At 38.1% G+C, this 20,978-nt stretch overlaps 2 protein-coding genes across 3 annotated transcripts in view; both read right to left on the bottom strand.

Annotated features, from left to right (window-relative positions):
- Positions 1 to 267: 267 nt before the first annotated feature.
- LOC126370878 (probable isocitrate dehydrogenase [NAD] subunit alpha, mitochondrial) lies at positions 268 to 20,141 on the bottom strand. Of its 2 annotated transcripts, none has more exons than XM_050015991.1 (7): positions 19,988 to 20,141; positions 19,489 to 19,659; positions 18,359 to 18,537; positions 14,055 to 14,270; positions 10,400 to 10,535; positions 7,768 to 7,881; positions 268 to 1,013 (listed from the first exon to the last, which is right to left on the bottom strand). In XM_050015991.1, exons 1-7 carry the CDS (start codon positions 20,012 to 20,014, stop codon positions 786 to 788), a joined length of 1,071 nt encoding a protein of 356 aa, XP_049871948.1. In that variant the 5' UTR covers positions 20,015 to 20,141; the 3' UTR covers positions 268 to 785. The 2 variants fall into 2 exon arrangements, with proteins under 2 accessions (XP_049871948.1, XP_049871947.1); XM_050015990.1 differs by lacking the exon at positions 19,988 to 20,141 and adding an exon at positions 19,731 to 19,963.
- LOC126370866 (BTB/POZ domain-containing protein 2-like) overlaps positions 7,251 to 20,978 on the bottom strand; it is a 133,293-nt gene continuing 119,565 nt past the window's right edge. Inside the window, exon 5 of the mRNA XM_050015975.1 lies at positions 7,251 to 7,382. The gene's annotated coding sequence lies outside the window, so the exon portion shown is untranslated. The remainder of the gene's footprint in view (positions 7,383 to 20,978) is intronic.

The raw sequence follows: 20,978 nt of genomic DNA, 5'->3' as shown, positions 1-20,978 counted from the left end.
AAACTGAAAATTTTATCGAATAAATACGATTCGATTGGAATGCGGAAATTTCGCACGAATAGGATGAGGACACTGGTGTAATGGTTAACACCTTCGTCCCGCCTTTATAAGAGCTGCGGGTTCAAGTCCATCCGAGTCAAACTTCGATTTAATTTTCTATTTACGATTTACACAATGAATAAAGAAAAATAGGTCATGAATTTTCTTACTAAAATAAAAATACTGACAAGAACTGTTAAATAATGCAGGTAAATAATACAAAGGGTGTGAAGTATTCAATACTTTTAATGTTATAAAGTCAACATTATTAACTACAACTGCTTATCAGATTGATGTATTGTGAATATGACAAATAAATAAAATTCTGTACAATTATAATATTAGTCATGCGAGTGCGTATATCTCATTAAAAATATCTACAAATCTAATTACAACTTCAAAGTATATTTACGGTATTGTAAATAATCCTATATTTCACAATACAATAAATCTGTATATTTACAAAACTTAAAATCTCAAAAAGAAAAATAAATAAATACGTTTGAGCATAAATACTGAAGTTTGTAGATACTATTTGGTAACTGATAGCTCTAATATGGCTTTAATGATGTTATTATTACGGTCCCTTCTTGTTTCCTTAATTATTTACTTATCTGTTAAATAACAGCACTTTGGTGAAGCATTTTTCCGTTTTTTCATCTCATTACTGCCGTATTCAAAAAACGCGGGAACTTATTTTTTATGATTCGAGTAATTGACAGAGGGTTCGATTTATACAGCCTAAGTTAGTTCAGTTTTGAGATGATGGCGTTTGTGTATTCGCTGCATTTGGCAGTGCCTCCGAGATCGCCGGTGAGGGTCTTGCCCTCCGAGAGGATGATGTTGCACGCGTTCTGTATGCGGTCCGCGTGGTCATTCAGCTGTAAGTGTCGGAGCATCATGATTGCCGAGAGCAGGAGAGCGGTAGGGTTCGCCAAGTCCTTGCCTGCTAGATCGGGAGCCGTACCGTGCACCTGGAGATTTTATTTGATATTTATTAATAATTCACCAACATATCTTCTTTTTTCGAAAAAATATTCTGGTTTTTATTATGGTAGTTTTAGTAACTATATATAACAGGATTAGAGTGACATATCTCACATCTCTTTTGGTCTAATCTATTCACCGTTAGTGCGAAAGCCACATATCTCGTTTCTTTCGCACTAGGCAAGGTTATATATCTGTCTCTGTCATTCTAATCATGTTGTATTCAAAAGGGTGTTATATATAAACACAGTCGATTCAAATGTACTTTATTCTGTCTATTTTTATTTTTACATAAAACTATAATAAGCTAGCAGACAAATTAGGTGGTCATGTCTGTACGTACACCATCATTGTAATAAATAGAATGAAGGCAAATACTATAACAATATGTTTTACAGTATTTTTATTGTCAGATTCTATCTGATTTTGATCACATTCTACTAGACAGAAGAATATCGTCGTAACGCACCTAATTCAGAATAATGAACTCATAAAAAAAGTGTTTACTCGAAAGTAACAAATCACAATTTAATGAACATAAATGGTACAAATACTGGCGTGATACACAAGAAAAAAACAATAACAAAAATACTGTTCTAAAGGTGCCTTTGTGTAAACTTCAACAAGATTCAAAATACTTATAATAGATAAAAGTGGACAACACGACAGGTGGAATTGGGAATGCACCAAATTAAAATTATAAATTCGTACGCACGAGTGACAAACCTATTATTATCATATAATACAGCCATTTCTCACTTTGTTAATTCAATCTGTTTTATATGCTGACTTTTTAAATTAAATTCATCTAATAACATTAATTGTAAAGCCAACTTCTAAAGCAGACTATAAATAGATACCAAATAAATACGTAACTGGTAACTGTAATAAATTAACTTACAATTTAAAATACACATTATGGCGTGTCAGTAAACTGTGTACGACTAAGTTATTCTATGAAAGTAGATTGGAATTGTGCTCGAGTAGGCACAACAGAAAGCGAAGAAAAACATGTATTTAAAAATAAAAAGTAATGAACATCCATGTGCTCGAGGAAATTAGGCAGCATGTTCCTATGATCTTAGCCTGTCCCTTATATGGGCCAAAGAAAAAAAGTACTTGGAAAAAACAATTTTCCGGCCTGGTTTACCCTTCCGGCTGAAAGATCGGATTAGCAGTCGTTTTGTCAAAAAAAAAACTGGACTTGTCGATCGCTTCACACTGGAATAAACGCTACAAAAGCCAGGAGGCTTGGCCACGGGAAACAATCTATGTTTTTTTCTTTTTATTATTATTATTAGGTATTTCTTTGGCGATACAATCACATAATCGGCTCTACTTTCATTAAAAACTTAATCTCCTTGATATCAACACATTTGTACAGATCTAATTTATATTTTGTCGGAATGATAAATAAATAACAGGAATGTTTTTTTATTACAAATGAAAAGGTTACACTTATAACTGATACGAAAATTAAGAGTGCGAAAAGTGAAGATTGGAAAAGTTTTTTAACTCAAATATGTTTGCTCTTTTTCAATCCGTGATTTACAATTCAAATAATTTTGTACCTGTTATATAATAATTAAGTATTATTCCGTATCAGCTATCAATGCGTAAATGATAATACCCGCTTTGGCAGTAACGCAGTGAGAGATTAAATCTCAATTGCTTCAATAAACAACATTCTCGGGTCAATCACTGCCGTTTTACCCCATTTACGTCCTCATTTTATGAATCATTTTTAATTTGAAACGCATTTGTGAATGGATTACTTATAGCTGTGTTTCCGCTCAAATGTATAAACAATTATAAATGCAATCCACCTTCGATCAACGATTGAAAAGTCTTTGAACGTTACGGTTGCGATCTATTTTTATATTTCTAAAAATGAAAAATATAAGGACGTAAACAGACAATGAAGCCTATTCGGGCGGACACAAACTTAACCTAATTTTAGTTTGACAGCTCTACTAGTGCCGTCCCTCACTTCCAACAAGTGCAAGAGAGAGATAGAGGTAGTTTTAGTCATGTCAAATTAAGTTTTTAAGTTGGTGGATGCTCGAATAGGCACCGATAACACAGTATTGTCCCTGTAGAATAATTTAACCTAAATTCATAGTCAAATACTAAGGAATGCTGATTTTCGTATTAACAATTTGATCTAATTAATTAGCTAATAATTAGGTTTGCTATTCAGTAGATTCTTGTGTTCTATGGACAATGCAATGCCAGATGGTCAGATACGTCCAAAAAGTATCAAGTCCGGTTTTGTACTTCTTCAAATATTTACATTTTGAATATTTCAAGAAAAGTAAAAATTTATGTTCTAACACGGTGACTTGAATTCTCTCAAATGTTATTATTACCTGAAAAACTACTAATTATAATTTTGCAATCAGCAATTGGCAACACTGACTCCTATTGTCTGTGAAAAAATACAAATAACACCTCAAAGCGAATGTTGCTAACTTACAAAAAAATAATTGGTAGTTTTTTAAAACACAAAAATCCACTTTTTAATTTGACTGAGTAACCTCATAGACACCTAAGTCTTGCAGACAACAAGGAATACAAGGAACAAGAAAGAAAAATATAATGAACATGTTAACTTTTATAAAAAAAAAACCTACCCTAGCTCATAGAGGACTTACATTAGCTGTATTTATAATTTTCTCTCGAATTTAGTCTATGGTTAGCAAGAAAAAACCACATTATACACTTTAATAATTGCTTTCATTTTTCTAGTAGTTTTATCTCAATTTAGACTAAATCTTTTACCTTTTTTTTCATTGCATCAAAGAGTACATAAGGAGAGGTACATAATACTTATAACTGACAGGCGATAGAAATTACTTAGAGCGGCCACGAAAACAGCATTTAATATTATCTATCTATCTATCTGTTCATATCTAATTAGATATTTTTATAGGAGCATACCTTGTTTTACTATACCATGATTAGACCAACCTTTGTAGCTTGCTGGAGTACGCTCCATACTCCTGCGCTGATTTACTTGGCTAGGACTTTATAGCTTGTCTAATTAGGAGTCTATGAGATTAAATAGTTCGTAATTAGTTTACTTCAGATGACTAATGATAGCGTCGGTAAATTCAGTGCAAGTGGCTTTTCCTCCTAGATCGCCTGTAAGGTGTTTGCCCTCTTTGAGTACGGCGAAGCAGGCGGCTTCAATGTTCATGGCATATTCTGTCATCTTGAGATGTCTCAACATCATAATGGCGGAGAGAAGCAGCGCTGTAGGGTTCGCCTTGTTCTGGCCCGCGATAGCCGGCGCTGTTCCGTGCACCTACAAGGCAAAAGATATATTTTAATATTCTGTTCATCATTACTATTAGACATGCGGTCGTTAGGTTACTACAGACGACACAGGCATACACACCCTATTTAACGTCATACTTGTTTAAACTCAAGTGTTTAAAGCGCAGAGATATACAGGGTGTTAGTGACATAGTACCGAATACTGTTTGGGGTGATCCAGGGCATGATTCCGAGTTAATATCAAGCTGAATTTTCCGTCGCAAAAGTATGGAATTGAAAGCAATTTGGAAAACCATCAAGTTTGCGACGGAAATTTCCACTTGATATTAACTCAGAATCGTCAGCTGAATCCCCCCTCCCCTCAGTATTCGGTACAGTTTCACTAACACTGTACAGTACATTGCCAAGGAGACGAGCGGTGTCTCATTCGCACTAATAGTATACAGCTTAGTACGAAAGAGACAAGAGATATGTCACTTTATTCATGCTACGGTAAATAGGGCGTAGATAGTTAGACATATGGCTATGTTTCTTATTATATAACTTTTTTTGGTTATTACATGATGGGTGTGAATCAAGGAGTAACAAATCAAAGGCGTTCGTGTATGAAAGTTGCCTCGTTATGCCCATGTGGTGACGGGATGATTTCCCTATCTCCGATTTTTGTCACATGATCGGAAAGATAAACAGTACTCTGTAATGTGGGTTGTGAGGTGGATTACCGACCTCATCAACCCTGGTGTCAGGGTTACTATTGAGCCGCCATAGGCCCCTGACATGGCTCATGTAACGACTACGTACTTACATAGGTTTACGTGCCTTCCGAAACACGGATCATCTTGCTTTCGAACAATCGGCTGATCAGCCTGCAATGTCCTAACTAAAACAGGGTTCACAAAGCTATTTTTGATGTCCCCCACCGGGATTCGAACCCGGGACCTCCGGATTGTGAGCCCAACGCTCATCCACGTATGCTGAGATAGCTGAATGTGATGTAAGAATAGGGTAGTGTCCAACTAATCAAATCACGAAATTAACATTTTGAACACCTTTCCTTCGAGTAATAACTATGATTATGATTTAACTGAGGTTTTGAGGAGCTCGGTGGCGCAGCGGTAAACACGCTGGGTCTGCGATTGTTAAAGTTAAGCAACTTTCGCAAAGGCCGGTCATAGGATGGGTGACCATAAAAAAAAAGTTTTCTTCTCGAGCTCCTCCGTGCTTCGGAAGGCACGTTAAGCCGTTGGTCCCGGCTGCATTAGCAGTCGTTAATATCCATCAATCCGCACTGGGCCCGAGTGATGGTTTAAGGCCCGATCTCCCTTTCCATCCATAGGGAAGGCCCGTGCCCCAGCAGTGGGGACGTTAATGGGCTGATGATGATGATTTAACTATGCTTTCTATAGTTTCAGTCGTAACATTTTGAACAATGAGTATTAGATATTGGAACACAAAATGACACTGTTTCATACAAACGTGACGAACACATAAAACTTTTTTATTAGTTTCACATGACATAAAGTTTTAGACATGCAAATAGGGTAGTTTCCAACTAGTCAAATCGGTTACATTTTACTAAACGTCAAACACGAAATTACTACGGAATTTATATGAAAAAACACACTGTGACGTCATAGAAAAACGTGACAAAATGTCGTACGTATTATTACATTTTTATTTATTAAAATTCATAAATAGAAGAAAAAAAGAAAACGTTTTTTGTCACCTTTACACATGTCTTTATTTGGTAATCAGAATTTCATAATTTATCTTTGACCTCGGAAACTACCCAATAATGAAATTTTGTAAAACCATTATGTTTTTTTAATACGAGTATGCACCAAATTACTGTTTGAGCATTAATTCGGCCGAAACCATGACATAGGTTAGTTACATATCCACATCCCAAACAAGGTTAGATCATTCAAAATATTTCGTGAAATAAACTTACACAATTAAATTTTATGTAGCTTCAGTTTGTCGCACACAATTTTGAACGTGTTCCGATTTTTTTTTCACAGTTGTGTCATAGAATAATGAATAATACTACATATAGAACGGACACTCCGACCTGCGGTAATTCGCGTAGCAGAGTTAGAACAATTTAGATATTCTGTGCGTTTAGAAACAATATTAAACACCTATTATTATTATGTGTACGTATATACTAAGTACACATTGCCAAATTAGATAGCTTTTTTTATACATTTTTTACACGCGCTGGGTGTTTAAAAAAGCCACATTAATGTAAATAAAAAAACAAAAAATATGTGAAAGCAATATTTCTATTTGGCATTTGCGCGCATAAAGTGCGTCAGTTTGTTTGTGTCAAATATCTTTTTTTGACGTAACTTATTGTAGATTAGCCGCAGATAGCATTAACTACTTGGCCGGACAAATGGGGAGCGCTGAAGGCTCTCACCCGGTACAACGTTTAAGACAATAGGCCTGAGGGTGCCCAGTTGGGCGCGATTGCGAACCTCGGCTCAGGGCGTCGTCTGAGAGGAAAATTATTTGAAAGAATTAATCGACCCTAGCGGGTAGATACAGATAAGCGCTGATTGAGGGAAATCGTCGACCACGCCGCGGGTCGGGGTCCTGAAGTGTTTGGTGTCGCGAGCTGATTGGCTGCCTCTATGGCTAGAGTAATCGGGTCGTCGGGATCGTATATTACGTCCTTCGAATAATGGTTGTTTGGTTAATATAAATGTGGCGTTTTTAAACCACCCAAAAAAAAGTCTTAGGCCGACTACGGCGAAGCCAAATCGACGGGTTACGATGTTTGTCAGTGACCTTTATTACTATTTACAAAAGGTAAAACTTATACGTGAAATGTTCGAGAACTGTCGCGGACATACGCGGATAAATAGTTATAATATGTCTGGCTGGTCCCTTCCATACATGGTCTTCCTTCTAGGTTTAATTTCCTGTCAGAATATTCATGATTTTTTTTTATTATTAGTTAGTTTTATTGTAGTTCGCGCAATCTATATAATACTAATTTGTAGCTTTATATAAAATTGATTTAAGTTTACGCGGTTAATATCATAATTAAAACACATAATAACGGGTTCTACCTACTCCACTCCAATCTCATCAGTCATCCTGTGATCATGGCACTTGCAACAGTGTCGAAATATCGGGAGTCTCATATCCCTATTTCAAACGCGGTAAGAACCCGTTATTATGTGTTTTAATTTATATAAAACATCTATATATGTGTTTGTGTGTATTATAAACACAGTAGATATTTACCTGTAATATTGCAAATGTGAGTAAATAAATAAGTAATAAATAAATAAATCTCCAAACATCAACACTAATTTAAGAGCCACCACGCCACGCTCTTGTCGGTGTAGCATTCTTCATGCTACTTTTTGGGGAAAGATAGAGCAGTGGTTTCCCTCTTGCCTTCTGCCCCTGCATAATATAAATGTCAAAATTGACCTTGAGGCTACTTACGGATTCAAAGAGGGCTCCGTTCTTGCCGATGTTCCCGGAGGGCGTGAGGCCGAGCCCTCCCACCAGCCCCGAGCACATGTCCGACATGATGTCGCCGTACAAGTTGGGCATCACCTGGAACACACAAACAGAAACCGTTTAATATTGCGGAGGTGCGCATTGATGACTTCTATGCCATCATGCGGAAGCGCAGAGCCTCCTGCTGTCGCGCCTCCGCGGCACTACCAACACTATTCTGAGCGTGTTCGCTGACAAGTGGGACTCCCCATTGCTGCGCCGATGGTTGAAGCTCCACCTCTCTTAAGCTTTCATTTGCTGTTTCATACTAACCCTAGCTTTAAGTTTGCATTGTTACTAACATCATTGTTCATAAGTTTGGCGGGGATGATTTGTAAATCTACCGTTTGAAAAACTTAACCCTTTCAGCGCCAAGAGTTTTGATCAAAAACGTTCACCACACGCCACGACATTAAACATGGTTGATTTACTAGTGTTGGCAATATTGAATATCGATGTTTTAATTTGTAGTAAATAAATCATTTCAGAAATATATTATCTATAGCTATTTTTAAGTTTTATGGGTTTTATTTCATTTTTATATACTCCTTGAAACATTTTAAAATGTATTAAAATCTCAGTGGCCTATAAATACAGTGAACAATCACACAAGTAATTATGATATTAGATGCATCACTACGTGTCTGATATATCAGACATTGGCGTACACATAATATGAATTTTTAGAGAGTCTTAGTGATGTAGCAACTTCCGGTCATAAACTTCGATACCTTACGAAAGAGTTACAAAATGCTACATCTCCTACGTGCCTACGTGACTATCTTGAATCATAAATAAATAAATAATAATAATCTGGGAGTTGTCTGGAAGTGTAATTTTTCGTTTTCGTCGCCTCATTTTTGTTTTACGTTTAATTGCCATGGCTAAAGGTAAGTTTTTCTTTGTAATTTGATGAGTTATGATTTTCAATCATTTTTGTAGTGAAAGAATATAAAATAAAATCCCGTAAGACTTCATTCGCGCAGGCGCAGTCAAGGTCATGTGTGTGTACATCGGAATTTCTAGGAACTTCGGTCGCTGACAGCCATGCGGAATCGACATTTTGATCATAATTTATCGATATCTCCTACCCTCATTATACAGCACTAAATAAACAGTTCTAGAAACATCCATCGCTTCTGACGTCACTTCCGTGTCTTACATATTAGACGTTGGCGTACGAGACTAATGCATGATGGTGTCGCTGTAGTGTTGTGCCATACCGTGCAATTTTGTAGATGCGGTGCAAAACATAATCCAAAAATAAATGAATTTTCTGTGGCGAAACTTGGTTAAATTAATTCACACTGCAAAGTTTTATGCCCAAAACGAAAAAACCGTATAAGTTTTACTTTCTTAGATGTTCCTTTGTTGTTGGTACTTATAGTACCAGATTTCTGGTTGTGATCAACATCGTTATGTAGGTAACATCACTACGTGTCTGACATATCAGACATTGGCGCTGAGGATTCAAGTAAAAAAATCGTCGAAAATAGCTTATAAACATGGTTTGTTTTTAATGATTTATTATTTAAATAACATTGTAATACATTGTGAAATTGATATTTTTCAAATAACTAAACTATAAACTGTCTGAAAAACGAATGCAAGTGTCCTTAGATATTATAACGATAAGAAAAAATACAGTTAAATTGGTAAAAAATATTTGTCTGATATATCAGACTTTGGCGGCGAGGGCACGAAACTTAAATGTCTGATATATCAGACTGTGGCGGTGAAAGGGTTAAATAAATTTAAATAAATTAAAAAAAGAAAATCTATGGAACTGTGTCTGAAAATAATTTGAATTGAATTGAATTAACAGCCCATTGGTACACAGGGTGTTAGTGACATCGTAACGAAAACTTTGAGGGATGGTTCAGACCATGATTCTGGGTTGATATCAAGTAGAATTTTCCATCGCAAAAGTATGGAACTGAAAATAATTTAAAAAAGCACTATAATTTTCATAAACTTTTGTGACAGAAAAATCCACTTGATATCAACTCTGAATCATTCCCTTCACTATTCGTTACGATGTCACTAACACTGTATAAATACCGAAGATAAAGCGCGTCAAAGGGAAAATTTTAATCGAATAAATTTCTGACTCGTACGGGACTTCTTTTTACGGGGTTTCTTTTTGTAACCTTAAAGTCATCATTTGTATCCAAGGCGTGGGGCCTGGTTCCTTGTAGCACAGGCGTAAAGCTTTTAACAAGAACCAGCTCCCACAAAAAAAAAATCTACGACAGAATGACAGCATGAAGTTTCACATTTTTGTGGTGAGAGTAATAAACATTTTTATTTATTTATTTTTTTGTTTTTTTTCTTGAAAGAATCTTACTTTTTTGTTTTTTTTTTCTTTCTTGAAAGAAAGAAGAAACCAAGAAAAGTGAAATGGTGAATGTTGTTGTTTGTTGAGTGAAGTGTTGTTTCCAAGGAAAGTGAGGAGTATGAATGTGGGTGAATGGAGAAGAGAGAGATGGAATGAGGAGGGCCTCATTACATCCCCATACCATGCTAACCTGTCGCGATGCTACTTTATGCTATGGTATCATTATGGTATACTGACCAGGACGTCGAACTTGGAGGGGTCCTGCACCATGTTGAGGCAGACGGTGTCGAGGTAGCGCTCCTCGAACTTGATGTCCGGGTACTTGGTCGCCTTCTCGCGGCAGCAGCGCAGGAACAGACCGTCCGACATGCGCCTGCGACGGTACATGGTTAGTTGAATTCACCTCTAACACGATCACAAATAAATATTATATTTTATTTCCTTTAATTATCTACTACAGAACACCAAATAGCCGTAGTAGCCAGTCGGTAGAACGCTTGTCTCTCACTTTGAGGTCACAGGTTCGAATCCAGCACAGGCCTAAACCAATCTTCTTCTTTGCGAGTCGATGGCGATCGGTACAAAATTTTTGCTGACCAATAATTGGCCACGCTTACGGCATAAACCAATGGTTGTCGAGTTTGTTTTTTGTCGTACGTGCTCAGCGGTGGAGGAAAACATCGTGAGGAAACCCACATTTCCGAAAAATGAATTTTCAGAGGTATGTGACCTAACATGTACCTATTCAACCAACAGGAAATCAGCGTGATCTTATGCATGTATGTATGGTTACATCCCTTGCGCGCGCTAACATGAGAACCACTTTGCCAACTTCATAAATACGGGGTGTAAGTGACATCGTAACGAATACTGAGGGGGATGATTCAGACCATGATTCTGAGTTGATATCAAGTGGAATTTTCCGTCGCAAAATTCATGATTTTTTTTATTTTTATAAATTATTTTCAATTCTATACTTTTGCGATGAAAAATTCCACTTGATATTAACTCAGAATAATCAGCTGTTTCATCCCCCTCAGTATTCGTTACGATGTCACTTACACCCCGCACAAGTACATACTGTACCCATGCAAGTAGGTATGGGTGTTAGTGACACCGTAACAAATACTGAGGGGGATGATTCAGACCATGATTCTGAGTTCTTTTTATTATTTTCTGTTCCATACTTTTGCGACGGAAAATTCTATTTCATATCATCTCAGAATCATGGTCTCAATTATCCCTCAAAGTATTCGTTACGACGTCACTAACACCCTATATATTTCTTTAGTTTTTAAATAATTTGTAGGTTTTTAAGGGAAGAAAAATAAAAATCCTATCACAATTTAGTACATATTAATTACCAAAATATTGGCCCCGATTCCTGTAGACACCTAATTTTATTTTAAGTTATACCCGTCATTTTCTTACCCGCCGAAAAGGAAAGGGACGGATGATCGTCAACGAGTTATTTTAAAACGAATGAATAACCCGTGCGAATAAAATGGGCATCTCTCTGGTATGCAATCCGTTTGACGTATTGTTTACTTAATTCTGTCGGGTTATTGGCCGATCTAAAATTTTTAGACGGTTGTTTAAGATTTCTGTTTAAACTTGACGTGTATTCCATAAATTTTATACCTGTCGATTACCCGTCCCTTTCTTTTTCAACGGATAAGAAAATGAAAGGTATAACTTGAAATAACTTTGTGAATTGTCAAAAAATACTTTGTGATCTCGCGTGTGGTTAGGACATTGCAGGCTCTGATTGTCCGAAAGTAAGATGATCCGTGCATCGGAAGGCACGTTAAGCCGTTGGTCCCAGTTACTACTTACTGATGTAAGTAGTCGTTACATGAGCCATGTCAGGGGCCTTTGGCGGTTCAGTAATAACCCTGACACCAGGGTTGATGAGGTTGGTATTCCACCTCACAACCCATACGATAAGAAGACTTAAAATAAAATTAGATGGCGTCTGCAGGAATTAGCACCATTGACTCGTAACATCTATACAACTTTATACAAGTCGGTGCAAAATTTTAGTGCACACAAAACGTATTGTTATCAGGGTACAGTTGATTGGCGCTAATAGGCCGGTGTCAGTTACCACTTGCAATTGTTACTTATTTGTTAGTCGGTTATATCTCAGCCTGTTGACAGTACGGCTACCGAAAAAGCCTAACTTCTTTTTAATTTGAAACATAACATTTGAAACTTGGAAGTGTTTTTTTCTTATTCTTCTTATATGTATTATTATATTGTATAGGCTATTTGTATGTATGTATGTATATGTATGTTTGTGTATGTATGTATGTGTATGTATTATTTTATTATTAATATTTTCTTATTTTAATTTCTTTTTATTATTGTTCGTGTCATTATATGTTTATTGCACGAGCCCGTGCTCCAATGCATTAACTTCTTTCACCCTAAGGTTGCCTGGCAGAAATTGCTATTTAGCAATAAGGCCGCCTATTGTACTTATGTTTTTATTCGTATGTTTATGTCCTTTGTATATGTCGTTGTGCAATAAAGTATTTAAATAAATAAATAAATTATACATTTATGTACATAACATTCTCTCGCCAAACTGACACCAGTAAATAAGTACATAAGCTCATGACTATATCCCAATTGGGGTAGTCAGAGGTACATCCATCGCAAGATGAACTAAATACCCACCGAGTTTTCGAAGGCGGTTCTTCGGAAGGCACGTTAACCCATTAGTCCCGGTTACTACTTACTGATGTAAGTTAATAGTCGTTACATGAGCCATGTCAGCGGCCTTTGGCGGCTCAATAGTAACCCAGGGTTGATGGAATTGGTAATCTACCTCACAACCCACACGATAGAAGACCGAGCATTCTCTTATACCAAAGTGATGAGGCTTTTTTTTTGACGTGACTTATTGTAGACTTCGCACAGACGAAATTAACTACTTGGCCGGACAAATGGGGAGCGCTGAGGGCTCTAATCCAGTACAAAAAAAGACAACAGTGCCCAGTTGGGCTCTAACCTCGGGTCAGGGCGTCGTCTGAGAGGAAAGAAATTTGTAAGAATAAATTGACCCTATAAATATATCGAATAAAAATCGAGCCGTATCTGTAATGATCGAGCCAAAACAATTTTTTTTATTTATTTGTACACAATAAAACAGACAAAAGGAACATACAAAGAAGACAGACAGAGCTTATCTCTAAAGAGATTTTTTCCAGGTGACCTTTGTTTTCGTCTCTGATCTGCTTACAGCGAAAAGCTGCAACGTATTTTTATAATAATTTAGCAAATAGACCAAGACTTCGCCGAGAAGCGAATGACGTCACATGGTGTTGCGTGCCAAATATCTTGTGTACATCAACAAAGTTACGCACGTTGAAAACAATATATGTATTAATTAAGATACTTACAAGCAACGGAAGAACACGCATTCACGCGCTACGCTGCATCATGCGGGGCAGTGTGGGAATCGCCTAATATTCTACCATTTATGGTCAGTCACATCTCTGCGCGAGCAAATCAACGCGTCTCAATGTTTGGATTTTGTAATTTAAATACAATAACATAACATAAATAGCCTATATACGTCCCACTGCTGGGCACAAGCCTCCCCTCAATCAACCGGAGGGGGTATGGAGCATACTCCACCACGCTGCTCCAATGCGGGTTGGTGGAGGTGTTTTTACGGCTAATAGCCGGGAGCAACGGCACGGAATCATCTTACTTTTGCGGACAATCAGGTGATTCAAGCCTGAAAAGTCCAAACAAATGACAGTCTCACAAAGTGATTTCGACAATGTCCTCATGGGGAATCGAACCCGGACCCCCAGATCGTGAGCCTAACGCTCTAGCTCTAACCACTAGACCATGGAGGCTGTTAATACAATATACTCACATAATATTAGCCTTGTGCACAGCCGTGACCTTCTTCCTGTTGTTATCGCGGGCGAAGATGAAGGCGAACTCTGCGACCCTGCTGGACGCCTCCTCCGTGATCAGCTTGATAGACTGCACCACACCGTCCACGATCTCATGCTCGATGCCTGAGTACTCGCCTTCTGTGTTCTCTCTGATGGTCACCACATCCACGTTGTCGTACAGCGTCTTGATTCTGGAATGATTGAGATTGGTTATTCGTTGCCTTCGATGGCGGAATGATGGTGGTCACAGGTTAGCATGATCCCAGCACGGGCCTAAACGAATGATTTTCTAATTCATATTTAAATCATCCATCATCTCCCTAGCATTATCCCGTTTTTCAAAGGGTTCGTTTATGTAACCTGAAGGTTTAACAGGTCCGGTTTTTTACAGAACCGACTACCTGTCTGACCTTCCAACCCGCGAAGGGAAAACCAGCCCAATACAGGTTAGGTCACATACCTCTGAAAATGCATTTCACGGGAATGCGGGTTTCCTCACGATGTTTTCCTTCTCCGCTGAGCACGTGATAATCATTTATGTTCCAAACATGAATTCAAAAACAAATTCGACAATCATTGGTTTGTGCGGGATTAGAACCTGCGACCTCAAAGTGAGAGGCAAGTGTTCTACCAACTAGGCTGCCACGGTTCTCTATATTTCGAATTAATATTTAGATCATAAAATGATTATCACGTGCTCAGCGGTGAAGGAAAACATCTCGAGGAAACACATTCCCGAGAAATGCGTTTCGCGTGACCTAACATGTACTAGGCTGGTTTTGCCTTCGCGGGTTGGAAGATCAGACAGGCAGTCGCTTCTGTAAAAACCCGTACCTGTCAAATCTTCAGGTTAGGTAAGCAGACCCTGTGAAAAACGGGATAACACTAAGGAGATGATGATGGTGTCAGAATGATCCAACGCCGATTAACGGTCGTGTCAGAAAGGACAATCGTGTCGATTAGAAAGGTAAAAATATCACATGCCCGGGAAGATAAACAGCTGAATGCGTTCAATGTTTTTTATAACCACTTCCTTCTCCCAGGATCCTTTTTTTTATTTTGGACGCCTCTATTGTGTATTTAATGTCGCTAATTATTTGTCTTTTTGTCTTTGTTTTTTTTTTTTAATTTCTGTAATTTAAATTTGTAAATGTGGCGTCCAATATGGAAATAAATATTTTCTTTCTTCCTTTCTTTATTCGCTCCCAGGTCCCGTATACTATACAGGGCGTTAGTGAAACCGCACCAAATACTGAGGGGCATTCAGCTCATGAGTCTGCATTAATATCAAGTGAAATTTTCCGGTGCAAAAGTATGGAACTGAAAATAACAAAAAACACTAACATGGATATTGGTAGATGCACTATTGCCGTCTACAAAATGCCATTGTGAACGTATCTCAGTTACTTAAGTTTTAAATTACATTAAACCATACGTCAGTAGGACTTTTTTGAGATACTTGAAGTGGACGCGGGAACGATACCTTGTTTTATATTTGCATGGACCGATGCATCTACGAATCTATGTATATGATCGAAGTTTGTAGCAGTAGTTACAGGCGAATGAAAGGTACGGAAAAAATAAATTTTTATAACAGTTGAAGATTCAAATTGTAACTATGTTACCCACTGAATAAATAACGAGTTAGATTTGTAAAAATGACGTACTAAAATCAGTAAACTTAGAACTTAGGCTCCAAAGATCGCATTATGGAAGCCGATGCAATATCATCGAATTATCTGTCTATAAGTTGTGAGATATCTTTGTTTATCTTTACGTGAGTTTACTAACTTGTTGTGTCTATCGGTATGATAACCCTGAATGAGGATTTTTCCTGTTATCAAATCTAGAAAGGCAGATAATAAATAATAAATTTCATATAGAAAGGTGACTCTCCGCCCAACACCAATTAATATCCGATCATACTAAGGTTAAAACACATAATACCGGGTTCTTACCGCTTACAGGGATATGAGACTCCCGGTATTTCAACACTGTTACAAGCCCCGTTTCCGTCTACTCCTACTGGGCGCTCCTACTGGACTATAATGTCCTCGTTCTTCATAAGTACAATAAGCTTAATAATGTAATTTACTGAAATCAAAATTTTACAAATTCATCGGAGCATTTACAAAAAAGTAGCATCATTAATATCGTCATGTAAAAGAGACATTTGTGTATTCATAATCAATGTATCGGTGACGAGATCCTCCTCTCGATGCCGTGCTGTCGGAACATCTTTGTCGGCTGTAGCCTTTTCGAGAAAATTTAGCAATTTTAATAAAGTAACATTTTTGACTTCCTTGTTTAGGACTGAATTCCAGCTTTAAGCGTGCCATGATCACGGGACGACGACGGGGGACGGGGCGGACGGCGGGGTTGGGAGTCTCATATCCCTGATTAACGAGGTAAGATCCCGGTATTATGTGTTTTAATTATGATAATAACCGCGTAAAGCTCAAACAATGCATACTACCGATTTTTGTCAGCAATCAAGTGATAAATGAAACTGACTTTTAATCTATATGTGATAGATACCATATCTATTCTGTGTAATGTACATCAATTTGCCAAGCTGTCCGTCGCTATTCGCGTCACTTGACAGGAACACAGAACATTGATTAACATTGATGGAATATGCCAATTTCTTGTAGACACACTGATAATGCTTTATCTTGTTTTTTTTTTTTGTACCATTTTAATAACATAAAACACACATACATAAAGTCCACAGGAGAACAGAGTCCAAGAGTCAGACATATAGAAAAGGTCAATTGACCCATAGCACATACCGGACACTTCAGACAAGCGACCTCGTTTTACACAGACACTGCATATTGATATTATCGTACACGCGCATCTGTGTGTGTGACGTCTGACACCATACAATTCAAGTCTAAACTATATTCGAGGGGGGGAAACCTGGCGGGGAGCGGGGATTTGCCGTTCTATACGTAATATTATTGCTTATTCTATGCCCATAGTCTGTGTCCCGAACGCGGTGGTCATTTATCGTGTTCATTGTGTGTTTGGTGGATGGCCAACCTCATCAACCTTGGTGTAAGGGTTATTATATAGCCGGCAAAGGTCCCTAACATGGCTCATATAACGACTACGTACTTACATCAGTAAGTAGTCGGTAGCAACAGTTTAACGTGCCTTCCGACAGACAGTACGCGCGCTTACTCCACGCCTACGGCCATTTAAACTACAGTGAAACTTTTGGCGGCGGGGGTGTGCTGCCGCCAAAGGATGTTTTCGGGGTACCGAACTGAGCATAGTACCCCGCTAGCCACAAGTTGGTAGTGTGACTAGGGATCGACGATCCAACAGTGTTGTGTTGGAAGTTGTATATATGCGTCTTGCGTGTAAACTTCGATACCGCGTTTCACGACCGCTTGAAGACTGCATTATAGAATGTGGCGCCATCTGTTGCATGTGAGCGGAACTAGGTGGCCAACTAGTTGGGTCCGCTACAAGCCTTTGAGGGGGTGAGGTAAATCAAGCTTGGCGCCCGATACGAATTGGTGCGGGGCGGAAAGTGTCCGTTGTGTCCATTGATACAATATGTTCCTATTGTTCTATTCTTTATTACTTTTTTGCAGAGTAGATATTTTGTGTAACTGATTAAATTACCAACTATTTTATTTAACTAGCCAATTAGTTCTATCAGATTGTTCTAAAAGTAATTGGGCTATGTAGGTAAAGGTGTACAAATAATATAAGTAAAGGATAGATTGATTTGACCTAGGCAAATGTGAAGTATCCTTATAAATGTTTTAGAGACTTGAGAAAAAAGAATCATAAAACCTTACATATTTCAAGTTTTAAAGGTATAACTGTAGCAAGATGTAAGATGTGCAGGAATCGACCAATCACCGTGAGGGAGAGAGTGACAGAGCGTCTTCGTTTTTCGCTCTCTCGAACGCTGTTATTGGTCAAATGCGCACATCTCCGCTCTTCTCCGCCCATCTCCGGGTCAGTTGAAACCCGGCCTTACATCCGCGATCAGTGAAACAGCCGCGTCATATTTAATACCCAATATGGTCCCACAATGTTGTGTTTTGTTTGCCTTTGAAATCATATAAACATTTGATGATTTTTTCATGTAAATTCACGACTAACGAATCGCATAGGCTCGCACTCATGCCGCCGCCGCGCGCCTGCGCAGCTACTGCTTTTGGTGTGCCAAAGCCTTATATCTTATTATATAAATTAAAGAGACATTCTGCACTTGGAGGTAACTATGCTTTTATTAAAAAGAAAAAAAAACACTCACCCTTCGAAGCTCTTGCAAGGCCTGACATTGGCGTATAGATCAAACTCTTTCCTCAAAGCCAAGTTGAGTGAGCGGTAGCCCTTGCCGATGGGGGTCATCAGCGGCCCCTTCAGGCCCACTTTGTTGGCATTCACTGAGTCTATGGCTTTCTGGGGAATGCCCATTTTGCCATCTGGACCCTAGAAAATACAATATTTATAGTGTCACAGTCAAAAGGAACTCTTATGATGGTTAAAAGAAATTTATGTTCGAATGTTTTCAATCCAAAGCCATGGTAGAACATGAATTTTAGCTGGACAGTATGGAGAACTTTCAAAATTTAGGGACACTCAACATTGCTGCCGTCTACATTTGAGCTTCTAGTTTTTATCCTCATTCAATTTAAGTTAATGTGACATGGTTTTTTTTATTCTAATTTTAATGAGGCTTTGAACACCCTGAGTGATCATGCCAGCCTCATAGGTGCTTTCGTGTACCTATCCCTTAGGCAAAGGATTGGTCAATCAGATAATATAAACTAAAAGCCTTACATGATAGTGGCTCTGCCAACCAGCAATTGACTTCTCCATTGTCAAAGGAAATCACACCCTTCGAGTGAAAAACTCTTCTTCTCATGTCTAAATTCCAAGCACATTCCAACAATATATGGTAATGGTCTTATGACAGACATGGCACAGAGGTGAAGGTTTAATACCCATTAAGTGATAAAACTTATTTGTTGGGATGTGTCCGGAATGCAGCCTGAAAGCTGAGATCAATAGCTTCCTATTGAGGTTGGCAGTGTGTGTCATAGTTGCAAAATGTATGCATGATAGTTCTCGTGACTACAAGGTATAGAAAATAAACATGAAACAGATTTATGAAAGACAAAAGACACAGGAGATTTGTAATGTAAATTGATTTCTGTGTTTCACCTCTTCACTACATAAGCAAATTAACAAATATCAAAGACTTAATAGATGGATAGACGGCGTAGGCATAGTGACGGGGTCTCATTAGAGAATTCTAACAAACAGAACAATTTTTATAAACATTAAATTTCTGATAGGTATGAATGAATGTAAACATTACGAGTGGCTCAATTTAAAGTGAAGGAATAACTACAATTTTAAAAATATAGGAAAACTCACCCTCACAGCTGTGACGTCCACCTCATCCCATTCAATGGGGACTTTGGCAGCTTCGAAGATCTTTTGTACGGCGACCGTGATCTCCGGGCCGATGCCGTGCCCTGGGATCAGCGTCACGCGCTTTACGCCCGTGGCGTACCCTCGCGCCGCCCCCTTGCCTCCCGCGGGCAGCTGTTGCAAAAACTTCGCATATAACCTCAACTCACATCACCGAAACGAATTAACACAAAAACCATCATAACCTTAGCTTTACGTCTCGGAACACTCAGGACACCACTAGCACTGCCGCCTACGATCCAATTCATCAATTTTTCCAGTGCTGTACTCTCACGAAAAGGCTTCAAAAGCTCTTTTATGTAATTCCCCGACATAACTATACTACGTCTATTTTTGGATGCGAAAAATTAAATTACTAACAGTCTTCTATTCTGGAAAGTTAAGGCACAACATGCAGGAGGTTACATAGGATTATTATGTAACAGTTGTCTTACGAACTTACGATTTTCCTGATAATTCTTGCTGCCATTTCACTAATTTCCTATACGAGACGACGAGAGACAACTCCGCGGTAAAGGGGCGGAGGGGCCGGAAATTGCGAGCGAACTACTACGCATGACCGGATACAGACATCAAGGCTACTATACGCGGGAAGATAAAACTAAGTTAAACAAATGTATTTTTAGTATAAATTAAAAACAAATTGACTTAATCATACAAGAATAATGTTCTCATCACTTTGAATTTGCAATTTTGTTTGATACTCAAGCTAATAAATATAGAAACCAAATTTTAGGATATTTTGGTAGTATATTTTAAAGCAAATTTGGCAACATCGTGGACTGAATGTCACATTCATTTTTGGTAGGATTTTTTTGTACTAGCGTGTATACGAACGTAGTTTAAGTGATGTATTTTGTTTGACTCGTTCTGAACTCTGAATTGAACAGCTTTTTTTTACCGACTTCAAAAAAGGAGGAGGTTCTCGATTCGACCGTATATACAGGGTGTTAGTGACATCGTAACGAAAAAAAAAATGGAACGCCTATTTTATTGTACTAAAAACGATGGTGGGTGTTTTTCTTGTCGCAAATGTTTAATTAAGATTTTCAATTTTTACTGTGCCGCAATGTAAGTCGAACAACGCGCCACACAGACGCTAAACTTACGCGCGGCTACGTTACGCGTGTGAGATACGATGTTGATATCTAGGTAGGAGTTTTCATTCTCTTGTATTTAGATGCTTAGTAGTGGTTCAACGTTTAAAAATGTTGTTTGTTGAAGTAGAACACCTACTGCCACGATTTTTCACGCACGGTACCTACCTACCAGTTATTAAAACGTTCCTAACTTATTAACAATAAAAACCCTACTCTTGCCTTACCTTAATTGTTATTCCTTCGGATGAAGTACCTAGGTAGGTACCCTAGAACATGTCACGTCACGTAGGTATGCAACATCGCGTTTCCTCCGCGGTAGGTAGGTATCACACG

This window comes from Pectinophora gossypiella, chromosome 11 (genome assembly GCF_024362695.1).
Source record: "Pectinophora gossypiella chromosome 11, ilPecGoss1.1, whole genome shotgun sequence".
NCBI classification, from domain to species: Eukaryota; Metazoa; Arthropoda; class Insecta; order Lepidoptera; family Gelechiidae; genus Pectinophora; species Pectinophora gossypiella.
The sequence above is the reverse complement of the archived record's forward strand: the minus strand, read 5'-3'. Positions and strand labels throughout refer to the sequence as shown.

What these genes read in the sequence shown, in the direction of transcription:
- LOC126370878 (XM_050015990.1), bottom strand. Translation starts at nt 19,859, where the DNA reads ATGTCGGGGAATTACATAAAAGAGCTTTTGAAGCCTTTTCGTGAGAGT. An exon ending in TGGACGTCACAGCTGTGAGG is followed by an intron (nt 18,538 to 19,488) that starts GTGAGTTTTCCT and finishes TGTATTTTCTAG; the next exon opens with GGTCCAGATGGCAAAATGGG. An exon ending in CCTTGCAAGAGCTTCGAAGG is followed by an intron (nt 14,271 to 18,358) that starts GTGAGTGTTTTT and finishes CAATCATTCCAG; the next exon opens with AATCAAGACGCTGTACGACA.